Source organism: Gopherus flavomarginatus, chromosome 14 (assembly GCF_025201925.1).
Source record: "Gopherus flavomarginatus isolate rGopFla2 chromosome 14, rGopFla2.mat.asm, whole genome shotgun sequence".
Lineage (NCBI taxonomy): Eukaryota > Metazoa > Chordata > Testudines > Testudinidae > Gopherus > Gopherus flavomarginatus.
Window position 1 is genome coordinate 25050526 of NC_066630.1, and position 18875 is coordinate 25069400.

General features: G+C 41.9%; 1 protein-coding gene across 4 annotated transcripts in view; it reads right to left on the reverse strand.

The window, feature by feature from the left end:
* Positions 1-18875, reverse strand: part of C14H16orf87 (chromosome 14 C16orf87 homolog) — a 53581-nt gene that overhangs the window by 26094 nt on the left and 8612 nt on the right. For 2 of the 4 annotated variants that reach the window (XM_050923134.1, XM_050923132.1), the window contains exons 2-3: positions 8130-8226; positions 5824-6006 (exon numbers count right to left, since the gene is read on the reverse strand). In XM_050923134.1, the coding sequence (XP_050779091.1) occupies positions 5824-6006; positions 8130-8226 (280 nt within the window). Of the gene's footprint in view, positions 1-1055; positions 1584-5823; positions 6007-8129; positions 8227-8990; positions 9472-18875 lie in introns of those variants that run through there. The other 2 variants (XM_050923133.1, XM_050923135.1) reach the window with 2 other exon arrangements.

Sequence of the window (18875 nt, forward strand, 5' to 3'; positions counted from 1 at the left end):
TAGAATACCTATGTTCTCTCCTTAGCAATAACAAGGAGAACGGAAAGGGTGGGAGAGATCCTTACAGTACAGCAGAACCAGAGGGGGAAGAAGGGGCCATAGCCCTCCCACTTTTTGAAAGTGGACAGGTCTGGCCGCCTTTCCCCCATGGCAGACCCTGCCTACTTCCCTCCCTCTTCCCCCCGGAAGCCTCCACCCCTGATCAGGCCAGCAGGTGGTGGAGCCGGGCTGGGAAGACTAGGCAGTTGTGGGAGCCACAGACCCACCACCTGCTTGCGGTATGAGGGGGCTGAGAGCAAACCCTGGCCCATGTCCCTGTCCTGGCTCCCCGCCTAGCCCAAGGCAGGTGTAGATGGAGGGTCCATGACTCCGCACTGGCTCCCCACAGCTGCTCGTGCAGCTCCGAGGCCCTGTGGTGAAGCTAGAGCCAGGTCAGGGAGAACCACGCAGGCATCTGTGAGGTGCCTGGGTCCCTCCATCTGCCCCGGGGTGGGAGTCTCGGGTTGCTGGGACACGAGCAGTGGGCTACTTTGGCCCCACCCGACCCTGGGTTTCCCGGTCCCACTGTGGCATCCAGGGGAAGAAAAGGGGCAGGGGTGGGGCTTCCAGAGCACCTGGACCCTTGTCCCCTCATTTTTGGGAATTCTCTGATGCCCTTGGATCATTACCAAGTAAAAGAGATGCAGCTGGCAGCTACCAGGTGCAAAATCATTACTCTAGGACTTCAGCTGCTCGACTCTGCTAAATTAAAGGAATCAGGCTCAGAAAGGTATATCTGGGTTAAAAAGAAAATACTATATAAAGCAAACTCTGTGCTAAGGAAAGTTCATATGGAACATGAGTCACCACGCAAGGTGATCCTGAGAAAGGAACTGCTTTGCTTCCATGCTTAACCCCATTAAATCTATAAAATGAACAACCAGAACTATTGATCAAAATAACTGTCCAGAACCATCTTCAAAATGAGTAACGGTTCTTAAATTAAAAGGAAAATAAGATCAAGACATCTTAAATAAGTCCTGTTACAAATGTACTTAATTTCCAATTTAATAAAATATCAGAATATCAATTTATTCAAAGGTTAGATGAACTATACATATGTAAAATGTAATATAGTTGAAAAATCTGAAATATATTTCATTTTAAAAAGAAAAGTATTTCGGAAAGTATTTAAAATATTGCATTTCTGGGCAGTAAATCTAACGAAGTGCTCTGGAAATGGTGCATTTTCTCTGTGCATTCATCAAGCATTAGTCTCCAAGGCATAAACAACTAAAATGTTGACAACGTTGCTTCTTGCTGATGTGCAGACACGCAAGTCTGTGAGCTCCAAAACAGCAGCAGTTTTAACAAGGAAAAGCTCTGGTCCTGGTTGATGAAAGCAATATGCCTCCCGGGAGTCCATGACACCTTGGAAATATGCTAGCCATACTGCATACAATTAAGTCAGATTGTGCTGATGAGTTAGAGAATAAGTCTTTGATTGATAATTTTTCTGTTTATTTCCGCCAAGGCCACTGAAAACACGAAAGCCTTTTCATCTGAAAGGTTAGCATACATGTCAACTTCTTTTTCTTGTTTCTCTGTAGAAGAAGAAAAGTCACTATGAAACAAAAGCTTTTCTCCAGCTCCTGCATCAGAAGTTCGTATACAAGTTACAGAGATATTAAATTATAATAACATGGGAAAACATATTAGTATTGAAAAGTGGTATTAAAGACAAGCAGCTCCCATCAGGGAAAAGAACAGCATAGTCTTCAGTGACAAGAAAAGATGACTCAGCCTAACATCATATGAACGACTCCTAACACACAAATGAGAGGAGTAGTTAATGCTGCCTAATGCTTCTTCCTCCAAAGGAAAGACAACTCTCTACATGTTACATTTAAATAGCACCTTTCATGAAAGGACAAACGATGTATTACAAAATGAAGGTTTCAACACCAGTAAGAAGCAGGATAGTTCTTTCCCTGTAGTATAGGTAGGAGAGTGAGATACTGAAAGGTTAAGTAAATTGTCCAAGATCACCGAGCAAATTAGTGACAGAGCCAAGAGAAGAACCCAGGACTTAAGACTCAAAGCCCCATTAGGAGTTTCAGACTTCCAGCACTTCAGGAACACTAGCCTTTTCCTGACATGGGACACGTTAATACCCCAGGGAGCCTGCTTCACCCAGACAAGCCAACTGAGAGTGGAGGGGGCTGCAGGTGGGTCACTTAAGTGCAAGATTGAGCCCTCAGGGATCTCACCTGCTGCAGCGCTCCAACCCTGCCGGGCTCTCCTGTGGCACACATAAGGTCCATAAAATGAGAGCTCTGTCACAGCCACCCCTTTTAATTCAGCATGCCACCCACACAGTCTATCCCTCGAGCTCCTCCCTGATAATCGCCCAGCATTACAGAAGCTCTTTCATCAGCTTCTTTTTGTCAAGTAGCCAGAAAGGGCTAAGTGAGGCTGAGCAGGGGTAACATGAACTGCAGGAAGGAGAGCATACATAGGTAGTCTAGAACTCCATGAGGGAATCCACAGAGATCCCCTAACGTCACCCACTTAGAGCTCCCTCACGTGGGTATTTCTAGAGGACTGGGAATGGAGTTCACAGCTAAGGGGGATCACCCCTGCAGAGGTTTAAAGTTTGGCTTATTTTAACCTACCAGTGTCCCTGTAAGTATATAATGGTGTCCAGACACAATCAGTATTTAGATTTCAGTCTGGAACCATTTGTCATTTCACCATGAACTTAAATGAGAAGAGTGGGAAAATCCTTAACCACCAGGATTAAAGCCTTCGCCTTTCTCGTCTTTTCTCCCCACTCAATGGCTGAACATTGAAGTCTGTTGAAAGCTATTTAGCAACCTCAAAGCACCTACACAACTATGCTTCCCACGTTTCACTACACAGGAGCTTGCTTCATGAGGTACTTGGAATATCAAAAGTCATCACAGATGTTCTAATGCAAAGCTATGAGAAGGCTGTTTTAGTTCTGTACTAGAATTTGAAACACATTCAATCTTGGGAATACAAGTCACTTCAGCTGGATCCCTGGTGAGGTGAGAGGCAATACCATCTGCTGCATTCAGCTTGAAGTCAGGAGCTAAGAACCAGAGCTATACCAACAGCTCTTCCCCCCGTGTGCCTTTGGGGGAGCCACTTTATCTCTCCCTGCCTTCGTTCCTCGCTCCCGCCATTTATAAAAACAGATCACAGGGACACTAGAAGCATTTCTGCACACTGTTCCAAAAGAAAGCATTGTAAGTGCTAATTATTCTGTATTAAATACTTCTCAGATTTCTGGCTTGCAGCCATTTTTTTTCCTGTTTCACACTACTCTAACCCAAACAAGCTCAGACATCCAAAATTGTCAACATCTTCAAAGAAGCGTTTCTGGGTTTCTTCAAACTCCTTTTTGCTAAACATGGCAGGAGATTTAACGTATTAAAAATATACAAAATAAAGTGAACGAGAAGTACTTGGGGCATCTTAGAAACAAACAAATTTATTTGGGCATAAGCTTTCGTGGGCTAAAACCCACTTCATCAGATGCATGGAGTGGAAAATACAGTAGGAAGATTGTATATTACACACCCACAGAGAACATGAAAAGATGAGGGTTGCCTTACCAACTCTAACAAGACAAATCAATTAAAATGGGCTATTATCAGCAGGAGGGAAGATAACTTTTGTAGTGGTAAGCAGGATGGCCCATTTCAAACAGTTGACAAGAAGTTGAGAGTAACAGTAGGGGGATAAATTAGCATGGGGAAATAGTTTTTAGTTTGTGTAATGACCCATGGAAAAGAAGCCCTTGAGGAATTCCACCAGGATTTCAACTATATCAATGAAACAGCAACACACTCCCTTTGCAGGGTCTAACAATGTGTTCTCTTCAAACACAAGAAATTGCCTGCTATTTCTAGAACCAAAATTCCAGTGAGTTTTGGATAAGGAATTTAAATAAATAAATAAATAAATAAATGAAACCACCAGTGAAACCACTATGAAAAAGCAGTTCTTTTGTTTTTACAGTGAAGACAAAATATTTAAGTTTGAAAAGACCTAAAAGGGCCTATTGCATAATATGGACTAATGTCCACCCCGCCCCACCCCCCAAACTCAGAGATCAGGTTTTGAAGTTACAACAGCACAGAAAAACAGTCCAATATGGTGAGCTTCCAAAAGTGCTTTTTACACAAGTAATTTTAAATGAAAGTTCTGGATGTTCTTCTAAAAGAGCAATTTTCCCTTACATATTTCTTCTCCAAATCCTCATATTTGTATGCCAAGCTTCAGGATGAAGTTTTTATGGCCCAATTGAATTCCTCTAAAAATAAAAGGTAGATGAAATGCCAACAGGCTCTTGGTAACAGCAGTTCCAAGAGGCACAGCGACACAAGCGCACAGTAAAGAGCTGGGAACTACTTAGAGATGTGCATATTTGATGTCTTACAGTGTTGTTAAGCATCGAGACCAGGACAGATCCAACACAGGATAAATTGAGAGTGGGTTTTTAAAAGTTAAAAGACAACAGGACTTGTGCTCCCAAGTGACCGCTTTTGAAAACCCCCACCCTCTATTATTACTCCTAACAGAAGTATGATATATGACAGGTCATAATAGTTTGTCAAGAAGGTCTTGCTATTTCTGTCCAATTTTATCCAATTGCTCCTTAGCAATCCTTACTATATTAATTATTTTCTTTGACAATTAAGCAAAGCAGCCTAATTTGTCGCTGCAGCGTATAAGGAGTTGGTATGTGTTCTCCCTCAAATGCAAGAAATACTATAAAATTGTAATACCAATTCCTTTGGCACCCTCATTTGGAGCACCTTTATCTTGTCTGAAGTACCATGTGAACCAAGAGCATCTGAAGAGAATTAGCTGTGAGATGTTCACCACACTCTCAGTATTAAGGAGAGTGTGAATCTCTGACATAGCCTAGTATCCTACTTCTAGCAGTGACTTATACAGCTGACCATATTGATTGATTTTTCTCTGAAGCAGCCAGTGTAAACGTTCATCATGGAGACAGCAGGAAGAAGGAAATCCTCTCTGATCCCTGCAGACAATCTGCTTATGCCTAGAAGCCTATGAAGGACCATTGGATCTTATCAGAAGCAGATGTTTGCAATAGTTCTTGCTTCTTTGAAGGAAATGAGTTAGCCTTCCCATACATAACATTACCCAAGTGTTGGTCTGGAGAGAAAAATTAACAGTCACTACAGCATTTTTTCTTCCTTCTCATAGACTTTAAGGTCACAAGAGACCATCACAATCATCTTCTAGTTTGATCTCCTGCACATTGCAGCAGGCCACAGAACCTCACCAGCCCACTCCTGTAATAGATCCCCAGCCTCAACTGAGTTACTCAAGTCCTCAAATCATGATTTAAAGACTTCAAGTTACAGAAAACCCGCTATTGAACTAAGGCCGTGTCTACACTGCACATTTTACAATGGCACAGCTATGCTGCTGCAGCCACGCCATCGTAAGGTGGGCAGCGTAGCCGCTATCTGTTGGCGGGAAAAAACTCTTCAGGAGACAAAATAAAACCACTCCAAGAGATGAGGGCAGTACCTTCGTCACCCGGAGAGTGTCTCTCACTGCCGAAGCACTGTCCACACCAGAGCTATTAGTTGTTAAAACTTCTGTCGTTCAGGGCTTGCTTTTTTCATACCTCTGAGCAACAAAAGTTTTAACAATGGAAGCACAGTGTAGACAGAGCCTAAAACATGTCACCAGTTGGGTTAATGACAGCACACCACTCAAAAAAAATCCTCAAAACCAAAAATTACTTTCCCCAAATAGGTTTTCTAATTCTCATACCTCTTTCTTCCTCATGCTTTTTGGCTGAGGCACTCTTAGGTCTTCCTCGTCCCCGTCTGCTATGATCTGAATGGCTGTTAGATCTGGACCTTTTTCTGTTTTCTAAGTCTTTATTTACTGCAGAATTTATCTTCTCTCGCTTAACTCTCTCTGTTCGTCTCCTTTTGGCCTCACTCTTGTTTTCTGTATAAATTAATAAAGAGAACATTTTAGGGTTGCTTTCAAGTCTTTGTAGTTACTCAGTCTCAGCTCTTTCCCCACTCCACCTCTTTCCTTAGATCTCTTAACAAGAATGATTAGTTCCTGCACAGTAGACACCTCTGAAGCAGTTCACGACATTCGACTGCATCTGCACATCCTCTGAGCTGAGAGTTGAGCAAGTTGTTTCAGGCAAAGGCACAGACATACCCCATTTTTTGATCACAAAGATCAAGTCTTAATTATGATGACATTTATGTAGCATTTTGCAACTAATAAGGAGCATCTATTAGCAACACAGTGCATAGGAAATGCTTAGTTCTTAAGTCAGTGAAACTAACTGCTCAGGACAGTTTTCAAACGTTCCTGATGCATCACTTCTGATGTGCTGAAAGTCACTGCTCTCATTCTAGGTGTTCCCAAATACTATTAAGAAATGGATAAAGAGTCAAACACTAAATCTTTATTTTTTGTTTTGTTTTGCCCTCACTCCTGAAACCATTCGCATATTATACAATTCAGCAGAAGACACCAATTCAACTGTACACTCAGTTTTTACTACAGCAGCACCTAGAGGCTCCAACTACCATCAGGTCTCATTCTGTTAGGGGCTGTAAAGAGACAGGCTGTGGTTACACTTCAGAGCTTACAGCGGTGCTGCTAGTGCAGATGCTCTAAGTGGACGGAAGAGAGCTCGCCTGTCAATTTAATTACTTCAGCCCCTGTTGTGGTGGTAACTATACTGGCGGGAGAAGCTCTCCCACCGACATAGCACCGTCCACACCAGTGCTTAGGTCAGTGTAACTTATGTCACTCAGGGGGGTGGCTTATTCACACCTCTTAGTGACAGAACTTGTACTAACTTAAGCTGTAGTCTGTACACAGCCTTAGTCAAGCTGCATTCACACGCTAGTTTTGGGAAAAAGCTTCCAAATTTTGCACCCGAGAGCTTTTGGTATTTATCAGTTGGACCTCATTCTACTACTTTCCTTTTGTCCCACCTCCCAATTTACTGCAGACTGGACATATGCCACAGCTAGATAGCAGGATATAGCTTGTGAATATATTTGACAGGAGAGCCAGATATATCAATTCACTTTCACACTGGAATTACACAAGAGTCTTGCATAATCATAATAAAGCCTTTAATGCATCTAACCGGTTGGTAACTAGTTTCATTTATCAACCATTAGCTAAAGAATGGAAAAAATACCAATCACACCTTCCAACAAAAGCCCACTGCTTCTAGCTTGCAACAATCAACGTGTCTGACATCATCACTTTATATTTTCCTAAAGCTGACAACTGGAACATTTTCTCTTCAGATTAAATTAACTATACAATGTATTCTGATCCTGTAAATCTTGTAAGTGAAGAACTTCTACAATTCTAAATCAGATTCTTTTGGGATCTTCCCTGAAGGGGATTTGTTCTGACTAATGTCCTATTAGTGGTAGGCAAACCATTAATAAAGAACATAAGGGAGAACATGAATCATGCTAGAAAGCATCCAACTGATTCCTTTGCATATACATCAGCAGAAAGCCTTGTATTTGAGAAAATACATTTTTTAAATTTTACTGCATACTTTAAAAAGAACATCTTAAGTAGCTTTTAGTTTAAGTTCTTCCAAAATACTGTGTTATACAAAGCATTAAATGACATTCTGCTGTTTCAGGACTGAGTTAATAAATTCAATGCAGCTCATAAATAAAAAGGAAAAGAAAAATAGGAATTTACTTTTGAACAAAACAAGTTTCAGTCATCAAGTGCTATGAAATCTGGCTTCTCTAGACATTTATCTTCTAAGTAGGATTAACAGAAAGCTTTCTGTAGGGAATTATATTTGCATGGTGAATAAGCAAGCAGCTAAAAGATAAACAATGAATAAAATGTCACTACAACCCAAGAAAGGCTGCAAACACACCACATTTTGTCTTTCACAGTTTGTGAAAAATTAACTTGCATTTAAAATCTGCCTTGCCCCAGTGTAAAGGAAAGAAGAACTGACAAAAGTCCATGTTTATAACACAGGAGGCCTCACATGCTCTTCATTTTTTTCTTCCAAAGCAGAAATATGAAAGGGAAAGCCCCTCAGTAAGATTTACCTGCAGTGGGTGGTGATTTCTCAGCACGTCTGGCATGCAAGAGCTTTCGACTAATAAATATGTAGCCACAAGGGCACGATTTGCATGCAACAGGAACCTGAAAGAAAGCGGGAAAAATTAAGATTTTGAAATATCACAAGAGTTGTTCTGTTAAGAAAAAAAAAATCCCAAATACAAGGCACATGTGACCTCCAAGATATTCTTCACATTTTGTTTATACCCCAAACAGTATTCCATATTACTGTGCAATTCATAAAGTTTTGTAACAGGGTGGATTTGATTTAAATCACTGTCCGGAAGATTCCATTTAATCATGGATTTCTACATAAAAGTGCATTCTTGTTGGTTGTTATAACCTTAATACATGTTCTTCACAACTCAGAGATAGATGTAGGGTTTATTTTTAAAATGTACACATTATATATTTTTAAAGTGATTTACTTTGAAAACTTTTCAGATTAATTTTACGGTAATATCAGAAAATGAATGATTATTCGGTTATTTCATTTACCAAAGGTAATTTAAGCAGATATTTGTGAACTATCTCCAATTCAACAGGTCAATCATTAATATTTGAAGGATTTTCTTGCAATGCTGTATTAGGAGAAGAAAATACCAGATAGACTTTTAAATTGTTATATATTCTGGATTTTTTCTTCAACAGCAAACATAATATTTTAAACAAAGCAAGCACATGAATTTTTGAATTTCATTAAACACAAGTTCTTTTTAAATCAGGTTCATTTGTGTTAAAATTGTTTTTAACTAAAACAGTTAATGAAATTTTAAAAAAAAATTGACTATGTCAGCCAGGTCAACGTGAGAAACTTTAAAATATTGGCTTTTGCAGCTAACTCAGACCTCGGAAATCTTCATTTTCCTGTTTGTTCATAATCTGGAAAAGAAAAACAAGTTTTCCTGCTTTTTCCGGTCCCAAACAATTTCTCAACTTGGAATGAATTAGTATAAAGGAAGAAAATATTCTTTCTACACCAGCAGAAGAAGCTACTGCTGTTTAAAGTGAGATTATCACTTCAACAGTCTCTGAATCCAAGTGCTAAAGTGACTTCCACCCGTTCACTGGTATGACTTTCTTTAAAACATCATCAACAAACATGTGTTTCTTGAATGGTTCTTATTCCCAAACTGGATCTCTTTTATGGCCTGCTGCCATTATAGGTTTTCCCTTCTAGTGAGAGAATGGTATGGGAGATGTCAAATCATATGAAGGCTACACTCAGGAAGACCTGAAGTCTTGTGGAATATGCTGCTCAAACAGTTTCACTTTTGTTTCTACTGCCTGTCCCTCCCTTCTCACATTTATCTCCAGACTTCTCCTTGCCCAGATCTATTCTGCCCCCAACAATCTTCTATTAATTGAACTTTTTGAAACTTTTCACTTTTAGAGAGAGGTAAGGGATTGACTCTGTACACAAATTTACAGAGAGAATAGGGTTGAGGTCTGTTATTTCTCACCTCCATATATTATTTATTTCAAAACATTTTTTCTGTTAACAAGCATGTTATCTTTGGAGACACAAATCCATAGTTTGAGAACTGCAAAATTAATCATCTCTCTTGGTATCTTCTAGACCGAACACTAAGTCCCACTGAGTAGACAGAAAGAGTAACCTAAATAATCTATACAAAAGCCCCTAGAGCACCATAAAATTGGGTCCCTAATCTATGAACTCATTTACAAAACTTTTCTTAAACATTACATGAATATATTGTCTATAAAATTAATAACCCCTATTTCATGATGAGATATCTTTGCGCTATAATGTATCTTAATTAAAACTATTTTAGATAGGTTTTTCCCCCCAAAAAGCATTTTATCAAAAAAATCCAATTTAAATAAAAAAAATCATTGATTTTTATCCACCTCTGTTTCATAAGTAGTTTAGGAGTTATAAATATGATTGCAGTGGAACTAAGCTCCAAGAATCCTCATCCAATTCATCCCTCAGCCCAGGTATTTACTAGCAATAAGTTTAAAAATGTGAAAGGTGCAGGGTACATTATGGAAGCACACTTCAGGCTGTCACAGCTGTTTTGTATTAGTGCTCTGTATCCAAATTCAGTCCCTCCAGACCCTGAGGCCTTCGCTACACTGGAGAGTTGCAGCGCTGGTGGTGGCTTTACAGTGCTGCAATTTACTCCCTGTCCACACTGGCAAGGCACATACAGCGCTGTATCTCCCTGGCTTCCTGGCCTTAATAATGCAGAGCTCCCACCCAGTAATCTGGGAAAACTTAACGTCACCCCTTGGTGTCTCTAAGAGACAATACTTCCCCACCTGTGAGCACTGAGTCTGTGTATACCGAAGAGAACTTTTATTTAAAGGGAAAGGGAATCCGGCATTAGTTTGGGAAAACACCACAACCACATTCAAAAGCGTACAGCGCTGGTTGTACTCCACGTGGATGAGAGGAATAAAGAGAACAGCGCTGGGGCTGCAGTGCTGGAGTGCCAGTGTAAACAGTGATTTATCTTACTACACTGTAACTGACCTCCGGAATTTTCCCATAACGCTTTTAACTAAAGAATTCTCTTTGTTTTGTTATGATGTCTCTCTTTGTTTTGTTGTGAACTCGGGGCTCCAGCAGCTGGTTATCTAAAAAACAAACAAAGCAATTGTTTGCTCGAGCAGAGGCAGGCAGGGAATGTCCACAGCTAGTGTTTGCTTGAGGAGAGAAACAGGATGCGGGCAGAGGGGAGGGAGTCCGTTGGAGCAGCTGCTTATCTGGTCTGAAGGCTATTTGCATTTAAGAGTGAATGAGAGGGGGGTGGGGGAAGTGGTCGGAATTTGCAAGGCAGGGAGCTGACACAGTGTCGGCTCCAAAAATCCACTCACTCTCTCCCCCACGCTCCCTGTCACACTCCACCTCACCTCCCTCTTTTGAAAAGCACGTTGCAGCCACTTGAACGCTGGGATAACTGCCCATAATGCACTACTCCCAACACTGCTGCAAATGTGGCCACACTGCTGCGCTGGTAGCTGTCAGTGTGGACACACTGCAGTGCTTTCCCTACACAGCTGTACGAGGACAGCTTTAACTACCAGCGCTGTACAGCTGCAAGTGTAGCCAAACCCTTAGAGAGAAGGGAATATTGTTGAGTGATGCCAACCAAAAGCAGGTTGGTAAATTCTAGAGGAAATCCAGCACCACTCCATCTGGCCGAATACTTGCAATATTAGGGTTACCTTATTTGAACTTTCAAAAAAGAGGACACTCCATAGGGGGGTAGCCCTGCCCCCATCCATTCCCTTCCACTTCCTACCCCCGACTGCCCCCTACAGAACCCCCAATCCATCCAAGCCCACCTGCTCCTTGTCCCCTGATCGCCCCCTCTGGGGCCTCTGCCCCTAACCGTGCTCCGGGACCCCACCCCCTATCTAAGCCTCCCTTCTCCTTGTCCCTGACTGCCCCTCCTGAGACACACACCCACAACTGCCTCCCCAGGACCACACCCTCTACCTGTCCCCTGACTGCCCCTCCTATCCACACCCCTGCCCCCTGACATCCCCCCCCCAGAACTCCCAACCCATCCACTCCCCCTGCTCCCTGTCCCTTGATTGCCCCCTGGGACCTCCTGCCGCTTCTCCGACCCCCCAGCCCTCTTATCATGCCACTCAGAACAGCATGTCGGGCTTCACATGGAGCCCGACATGCTGCTGCGGTCCTCTGCAGCGTGCACAGCCCTTCCCCCCTCCCCGTCCCCAGAGCACTGCCAGTGCAGTGTGCTGAGGCTGTGGGGGAGCAGGGGAGGGGCTCTGGCTGCTGGAGGCCCTAACGCAAGCAGCTCAATCCGACCCAGTCATTCTGTCAGCCATATCGTGCTCTGCATTGGGAGGGAAATCCCGGACCTTTTTACATAGTCCTCCCGGACAGCTATTTAAAACCCAAAAATCCAGACATGTCCAGGATAATCCGGATGTATGGTAACCATATGCAAATATGGAAGAATTTGGAATGATATGGGGAAGTTCTAGAATGCTTACAGTTACAAGGACAGAAGTGTATTCCTTCCTTATTAAAAAAAAAAGTTGCCAAAAATTATTTCCTTCAACAATTAAAAAAGAACAGAAAAAGTTACCAGAGCTCATCATCTACATTAAACATTTTGCAAATTATGGCTTTAGAAGTCAATCAGAAATGCATTGTGCTGCTTTGATTATGTCTGTATCAAGACAAAGTTAGGTAAAGGACTAAACACAGAGGAAACTAAAACGATTTCGAGGACATTAACATTCAAACAAAATAGTGTTAACGCAGAATACTGCACAGAAGGAAAAAAAGAAGTCCTGACCATGTCAAAAACATTGAGACAAATCTCTTCAGGTTTGCTGCTGCTTACTAAGACCATGCAATAATGAAAGTGTAACACCAGGTTACTGTTTACACTTTACCAGATACACAGGAAACCAATTTAAGTGTGCTTCTAACAGAAGAACAATTGCCAATTCTCCCGCTATACAGACCACACAAACTGTTACTGCTTTCTGTAGCACTGTTACATTTTCTGTGCTTTGCTTCACAAGTTTATAAAGACGTCATATTTAAGAAAAGCGTTTTTTAGGTGCAATTCACAAACAGTTCACTTAACTAATAAGCAATGCAGCTCATTCAAAATGCAGTTGGTTATGTTTTTATATTAAAAGTGTGGAACTGAGGAATCCCTCAGGATGCATGGCTTGCATTATTTTTACGGTTAACTCACATCTTTTTCTGAGTAAACCTGGCGATTATTTAAGTTTTATTCTTTGAAAGGAACACAATCCTAGCAGGAACTTTACTTTTCGTCCTTTTTAAATTTAACCCTCCCCCACACATACTGTTTTAGAAAGCTGCATTCTCTCTAAAACTGTCCCAGAAGTTTACAGATAAGTTTTCATACATATTTTAATCCTTTTCCACTGGCTCCCAAGGACAGCGTTATATCGAGGTAAAGGTGTATCTGTAAATAGTGCGGGCGATTCCACCCAATGAGAGAATGCCCCGGAGTGAGCGTGAGACGGGAGATGTGAATCTGCTGTTCCCTCAGTCGGTCTCAATTCCCATGTATCTCCCATAGTGTGAGCATCTCGCCGCGCTGAGTGTGATTCTAGTGTTTAAAGATACATATTTTTCATACAACATGGCCCCTAAACGCAAGCCAACTACTTCATCTGGTGCTCAACCGAAGAAACAGCAATCTATTCCAACGCTGGAGGAAAAACTGGCTGTGTTGGACTTATTAAGAGACGGTATGTTGGTCTCCAATGTGGTGTGTAAATATGGCTGCAACGAATCTAGCATCCGTGCCATGAAGATTCGAGAGAGAGAAATTTGTCAAGCCGTTGCATCAAGTGCTCCAATAACTGCTAAGGTGACGAGCCAGGTGCGTGATAAGACTTTACTGAAGACAGAAAGGGCATTAAATTTATGGCTGGAAGACATGAATCATTAACGTGTGCCTATCAATGGCAACACATTGCGAGAAAAGGCTCTTAGCCTCTACGCGCTGTTCAAACCTCTTGCCGAAGAGGGACAGTCTTCTGATGAGAAGGAATTCAAAGCCAGCCAAGGTTGGCTTAACAGTTTTAGAAACCGCTTCAACCTCAAAAATGTGCAGACTATCGATGAAGCTGCATTTGCCAATGAAGAGGCAGCAAAAGCCTACCCCGAACAATTAAAGAAAATTATAGAAGAAAAGGGCTATCTTCCGGAACAAGTTTTTAAATGCTGACGAGATTGGGCTCTTCTGGAAAAAAAAAAATGCCCAACCGCACTTACATTTCAAAATCAGAAAGACAAGCCCCTGACTTCAAAGCAGCTAAAGAGCGTGTGACTGTGTTGTTTTGTGACAATGTGGCTGGGCATTTAATAAAGCTGGGCTTGCTCTACAAGGCTGCAAATCCCCGTGCCCTAAAAGGCAAGAAAAAAATCTCCTGCCTGTGTTTTGGCAATCAAATAAAAAGGCTAGGGTGACGGCAGCATTATTTCTGGATTGATTCCGCAAGTGTTTCATTCCGGAGGTCAAGCGGTAACTCGAAGAGAAAGGACTTAACTTTAAAGTGTTGCTGATTGTAGACAATGCTCCTGGCCACCCTGCGGCACTCCAGTTTGCACATAACGATGTTGAAGTCGTCTTTCTCCTCCTCAATACCACCTCCATCCTCTTGACCAAGGCGTGATTTGCTGTTTCAAGGCCATGTATACGAGGCTTACGTTCTCACGAATACTTAGCACTATGGATGTTGATCCCAATCTTAATGTGATGGAGTGTTGGAAGTCCTTCAACACTGCTGATTGCATCACTTATATTAAACAGGCAATGGATGCAATCAAACCTGAAACAGTCAACGCATGGTGGCGAAACCTATGGAAAGAATGTGTAAATGATTTTAAGGGTTTCCCGACCATTGACAAAGAAGTGAAACGCATTGTTCAGGTGGCCAGGCAAGTGGGTGGCCATGGCTTTGTCAACACCCTTGAGGAAGAAATTAAATAATTAACTGAGAGCCATAGAGAAAGATTGACTAACAAAGAGTTAGAGGAACTGATAAAAATCGTCTACAGAAGACTAAGATGACGACGATGAACAGGAAGAGCCAGCAAGTTCATAAATATGCTGAAGTGTTCCAAGCAGTGAAACACTTGAATGATTTAATTTCTGAATACGATCCCTCTATGGAACGAAGCCTCAAGATCACACATAGTATTATGGACGATTTGAGACCGTACCAAGAAATGTTTGAGCAGCTCACGAGACAACAGCGACAGTTGCTGATCACCATGTTTTTCAAGGAAAAACAGCCAGCAGCAGATGAGCCTACGCAATCAACTTCTCGAGCTGAGCCGGAGCCAACCACTTAGTCTACGACTTGCTCTCCATCACCCAAGCTCTCTGTTTCTGTCTCTGTCACCTCTGTTTCTTGGATTGACATCAAGCTCTGATGACCCCCTGTAATTAAAAATATTATAAAATTATATTTTGCATATGTACTCTATTATATACTGTACATTACTGTATACATTATGCATATTACTGTACAGGGTTGTATACACAAAACCATGTATAGTATACTGTACTTTATGGGTGATTTAAGGGATTTTCAAGGGTAATTTTGACTATACGCGATTTTCACCTTACGCGCCGACTTTCTAACCTAACCCCCGTGTAAGATGCAACTCCACTGTAGTTTCAGTTGCTGCTTCTACCACCAGTACCTCTGTCAATTTTTGCAATTTTCCAATTGTGAAAGTAGAATGAATTATATAGTAAGAATAGAAACGATTAAAGAAATGTTGTCTGTACCTTTAAGCACAGTTGTTGGAATGTTGCAACCAGGTGTCAGGAATACAGACATTAACATAGAACAATTGCACCGTTTAAGGGCAATTGGTGAAGCATTAGCCTTAGATCGATAACAGTTAGTAAGGAAATAGGATATGCATGCTGCGCCCCAGGTGAATTTTACTGTTTTGATTTCTTTGTCCCTTTGTCTAAATTCCCGCTCTTTTATCTGTATATATAAGACTGTTTGGGCCTTGCATGGCCACTCACATATTCTGAATGTTATTGGCGGAGCGCTGCGCTAATAAACAGAGTGGTCTGACAAATTGTGAGTCCTGATTCTAACTTTGACAATTTGGAGGTCCCACCGAGATGGCAACCGTCTTCACTGGGGCTGTGTGATTCCTGACTGTTTTTGTGGGATGACCGTGGCAGCCGGCACCTGGGCGTTTGGCCCAAGCGGTCCCCCACTAGAGCGGAAAGGCGCACAGCCACAGTGAGGTCTACGCCATCGAACCTGTTGGTTCCCACTCTGTTCTGGTAGGGATCCCGGGATCTGACATCAGGAATCTGGTCAGGTAATTATTTCTGTATTTTGTCCGGACTGAGGACTGTCCTGTCTCTGTGTCTATCTGTCCTCTTGTGGAGTGTTTGAGTCTGGGTGCCGTCTCTGTCTGGGGATCGGCTGACCAAGGGGTTCCTGCCCCCGCGGTCTGAGTGAGTGGAATCTGCACAATTGCAGCCGCACCGCACTTTGGGTAAAACCCCTGGTGTGAAAGCAAGGGCAATTGAGGCAGTAGCCTGTGGGCTCCTTTTGTGTGTTGCAGCAGGCATCGCTCTGACGAACCTGAATTTCCTTCTTGTGTGATTGGTGTGTGAAGTCCTCCTGTATTGGTAAACAGACGTCTAAGTCGGGACAGTTCCCTAAATGAACGCCGGCTCATTTTATGTATTTAGGATGGGTCCAGACTCCTGTAAAAGGGGTCCAGACTCCTGTAAATTTCTGGGAAAATGGTCTAGGCTAACTCAGGGGGATCCCAAAACTCAGTGGCCACTGTTAAAATCTTGGAACAAAGACTGAGTGGACGTCTTAAAGGACAAACTCGGCCAACCTAAAACTAAATTTGCTAAAGGAGAGGTTAATTGTTTCATGCAGTGGTGGCAAGAGGCAAATCATAGGTGGACAAAATGAAAACTGGCCTCTCTCACTTATTCAAATAATAAGTTAAAAGCTTTATTAAAAGCCTCCTCTCCCACCACTAGACCTAGCGCTCCCCTTTACCCCGTTCTCCAAACCCCAGATCGATCCAAACCCCTTAATACTCCCATCTCATTGTAAAAAGGACAAAAAGTCCCTTGTTCTGTTCCCCTTTGTTATCTGCCTCAGAAACTGATTCTTTATAGTGTCCCACTACCAATTCAGCAAGGCTGGGGGCGGGGGGAGCTCCTCAACTAGCCCCCACCCTTCCTGGTCCCTTTCCTTGAACATTTCTTTCAAAATTGTGAAATGACCACAATATCACTCACAAATGGTTCAATGAAAAAAAAAAGCAGGATCGGGCCCAGACAAGCAGGCAAGCAACAGATAAAGAAACTGAAAAACAGGTTGGAAGCCCTAAGGGCATAGTGTCAGAAAAAAAGAAAAAAAAAACACACACACACAGGAAAATATGGGGTAATTCCTCTGTTTTGCCTGCAGTCAGGAAGGGTATTTGTAAAAGAATGGAATCTTTAAGCAATAATCAATGCCACCCCAAAAGGGGTAGAAAAACGTTTTTTTTGTCTTTCAGATAATCCAAAGTACTGTATAATGGACTATGTGTATGTGTTAATTCTTGGGGAAAAGTGTTTAAAAAGTGTTAGCAACCCACCAGAAGAGAAATGTAAATGTAATGTAAGTACTGTGTTTACCAATAATCACATTTACTATTTGCCACAACAACAACAACAAAAGAGTCTCAGCTTACTGTAAGCACTGATTTACCTGAGTTCTCTATCAATCTTGGCATTGAATGGCAAACAATTACCAATCATCTGTTAAAAGGTAAAAAGGTGACATGGGTCCTAAATAAATAAATAAATAAAACAATGTGGAAAACTGGGCTATTCATATTATACACGCCAATGGGGACATGTTAAGAATTGCTACTACAGAAAAGCATAACAGCTTACCATTGGTATAACATTTTCTGGATGGTCTCCCACAACTACTGGCATACTAATGTTACTACCCCTAATTGTTTTTGGTTTTACATTGTATGTGTTTAATTGAAATGTTTAAAATGTGCTGGTGGATAAAACAAATGTATGTAAAGCTAAAGCCACAGGCCCAAATCACCTCCCAGTATTTTCTATTACATGGACTAAATAAGAAGTGACACTGGCGATTAATAATCTTAGTGTCAAAAGGGGGATATGTAGGAGCAGGATTTTATAATGTCCCATAAGAACTAAAGTATAATTGATTTCATCCTGCTAGCCACTTTTTTTTTAAATAGCAGAAAGAACTGACCCCCTGGGACTACAAGATTCTGTTTTCCCATATGCATTACAAATTGGGCCCCCTCTAACTCTTTGTTTTAAAATTTAAAATAGTATTTAAAATAGTAAGAGACAGGATTCTCTATTGTGTCTGTGTTAAGTAAATTAGAGAAACATTGAAGGCCTGGGTCTCAATGTAAATTGTCTTAGTTATCAATTGTAAAACTTAGCAAGGTTTAATTTGCAATGCCTTTTTTTGTTCTATATAAAATACTACTGTTTGTATTCTCAGTCTATTTGTGTGAATGAGGAATGTATGCATCAGGAAAAAACAAGGTGTGAAGGCCATTGTTACAGCCAGAGTCAAGGGACAGCTGTTAAACTTTCTGGCATCTCAGAGTGGATACATGCTTCGCGGTGTAAGAATGCACCACCCCCAGTGAACCAACCACCACCACCTCAGGACCACGCAGAGTCAATTTTTTTTTACTCCAGAAGAAGACGTAGAGGAACAGCCTGCAATAACTTACAATCTACGCTCTCGTAAGGGTTGCCAGAAGCAGATGACTACATAAAGCAAGGCCCAAGAAGAAGCAGCAGTGAGCTTAGCGCCTGCTGCCTGGTGGACATAAAACTGTAACTGCAGTTCCCTCAGTTGAGGTTGTCAGAACCAGAAGGGCCCTGCCTCCAACATGCGCCTCTGGTGGTGCCTGTTCTTCGGCTGCTGGTATCTTAAGGTCTGGGGAATCCACAATGACAATTCTTTTATCCAGCAGCAAGTGTGGATAGCTCAGACCCTTATTATTTCTAAATGCTGGGTCTGCAGCCACATCCCAGCCCACTCTCAAACTGGTGTTCCTGTCCTGGCTATCCCACTCAATTCCCCAGACCTCACTGGAGGACCTTGTCCGTTTAACACAATATGGAACAGTCATGACACCTGGGAAGAGGCTATTGGCAGTTCCTTTATCCCACTTGGGG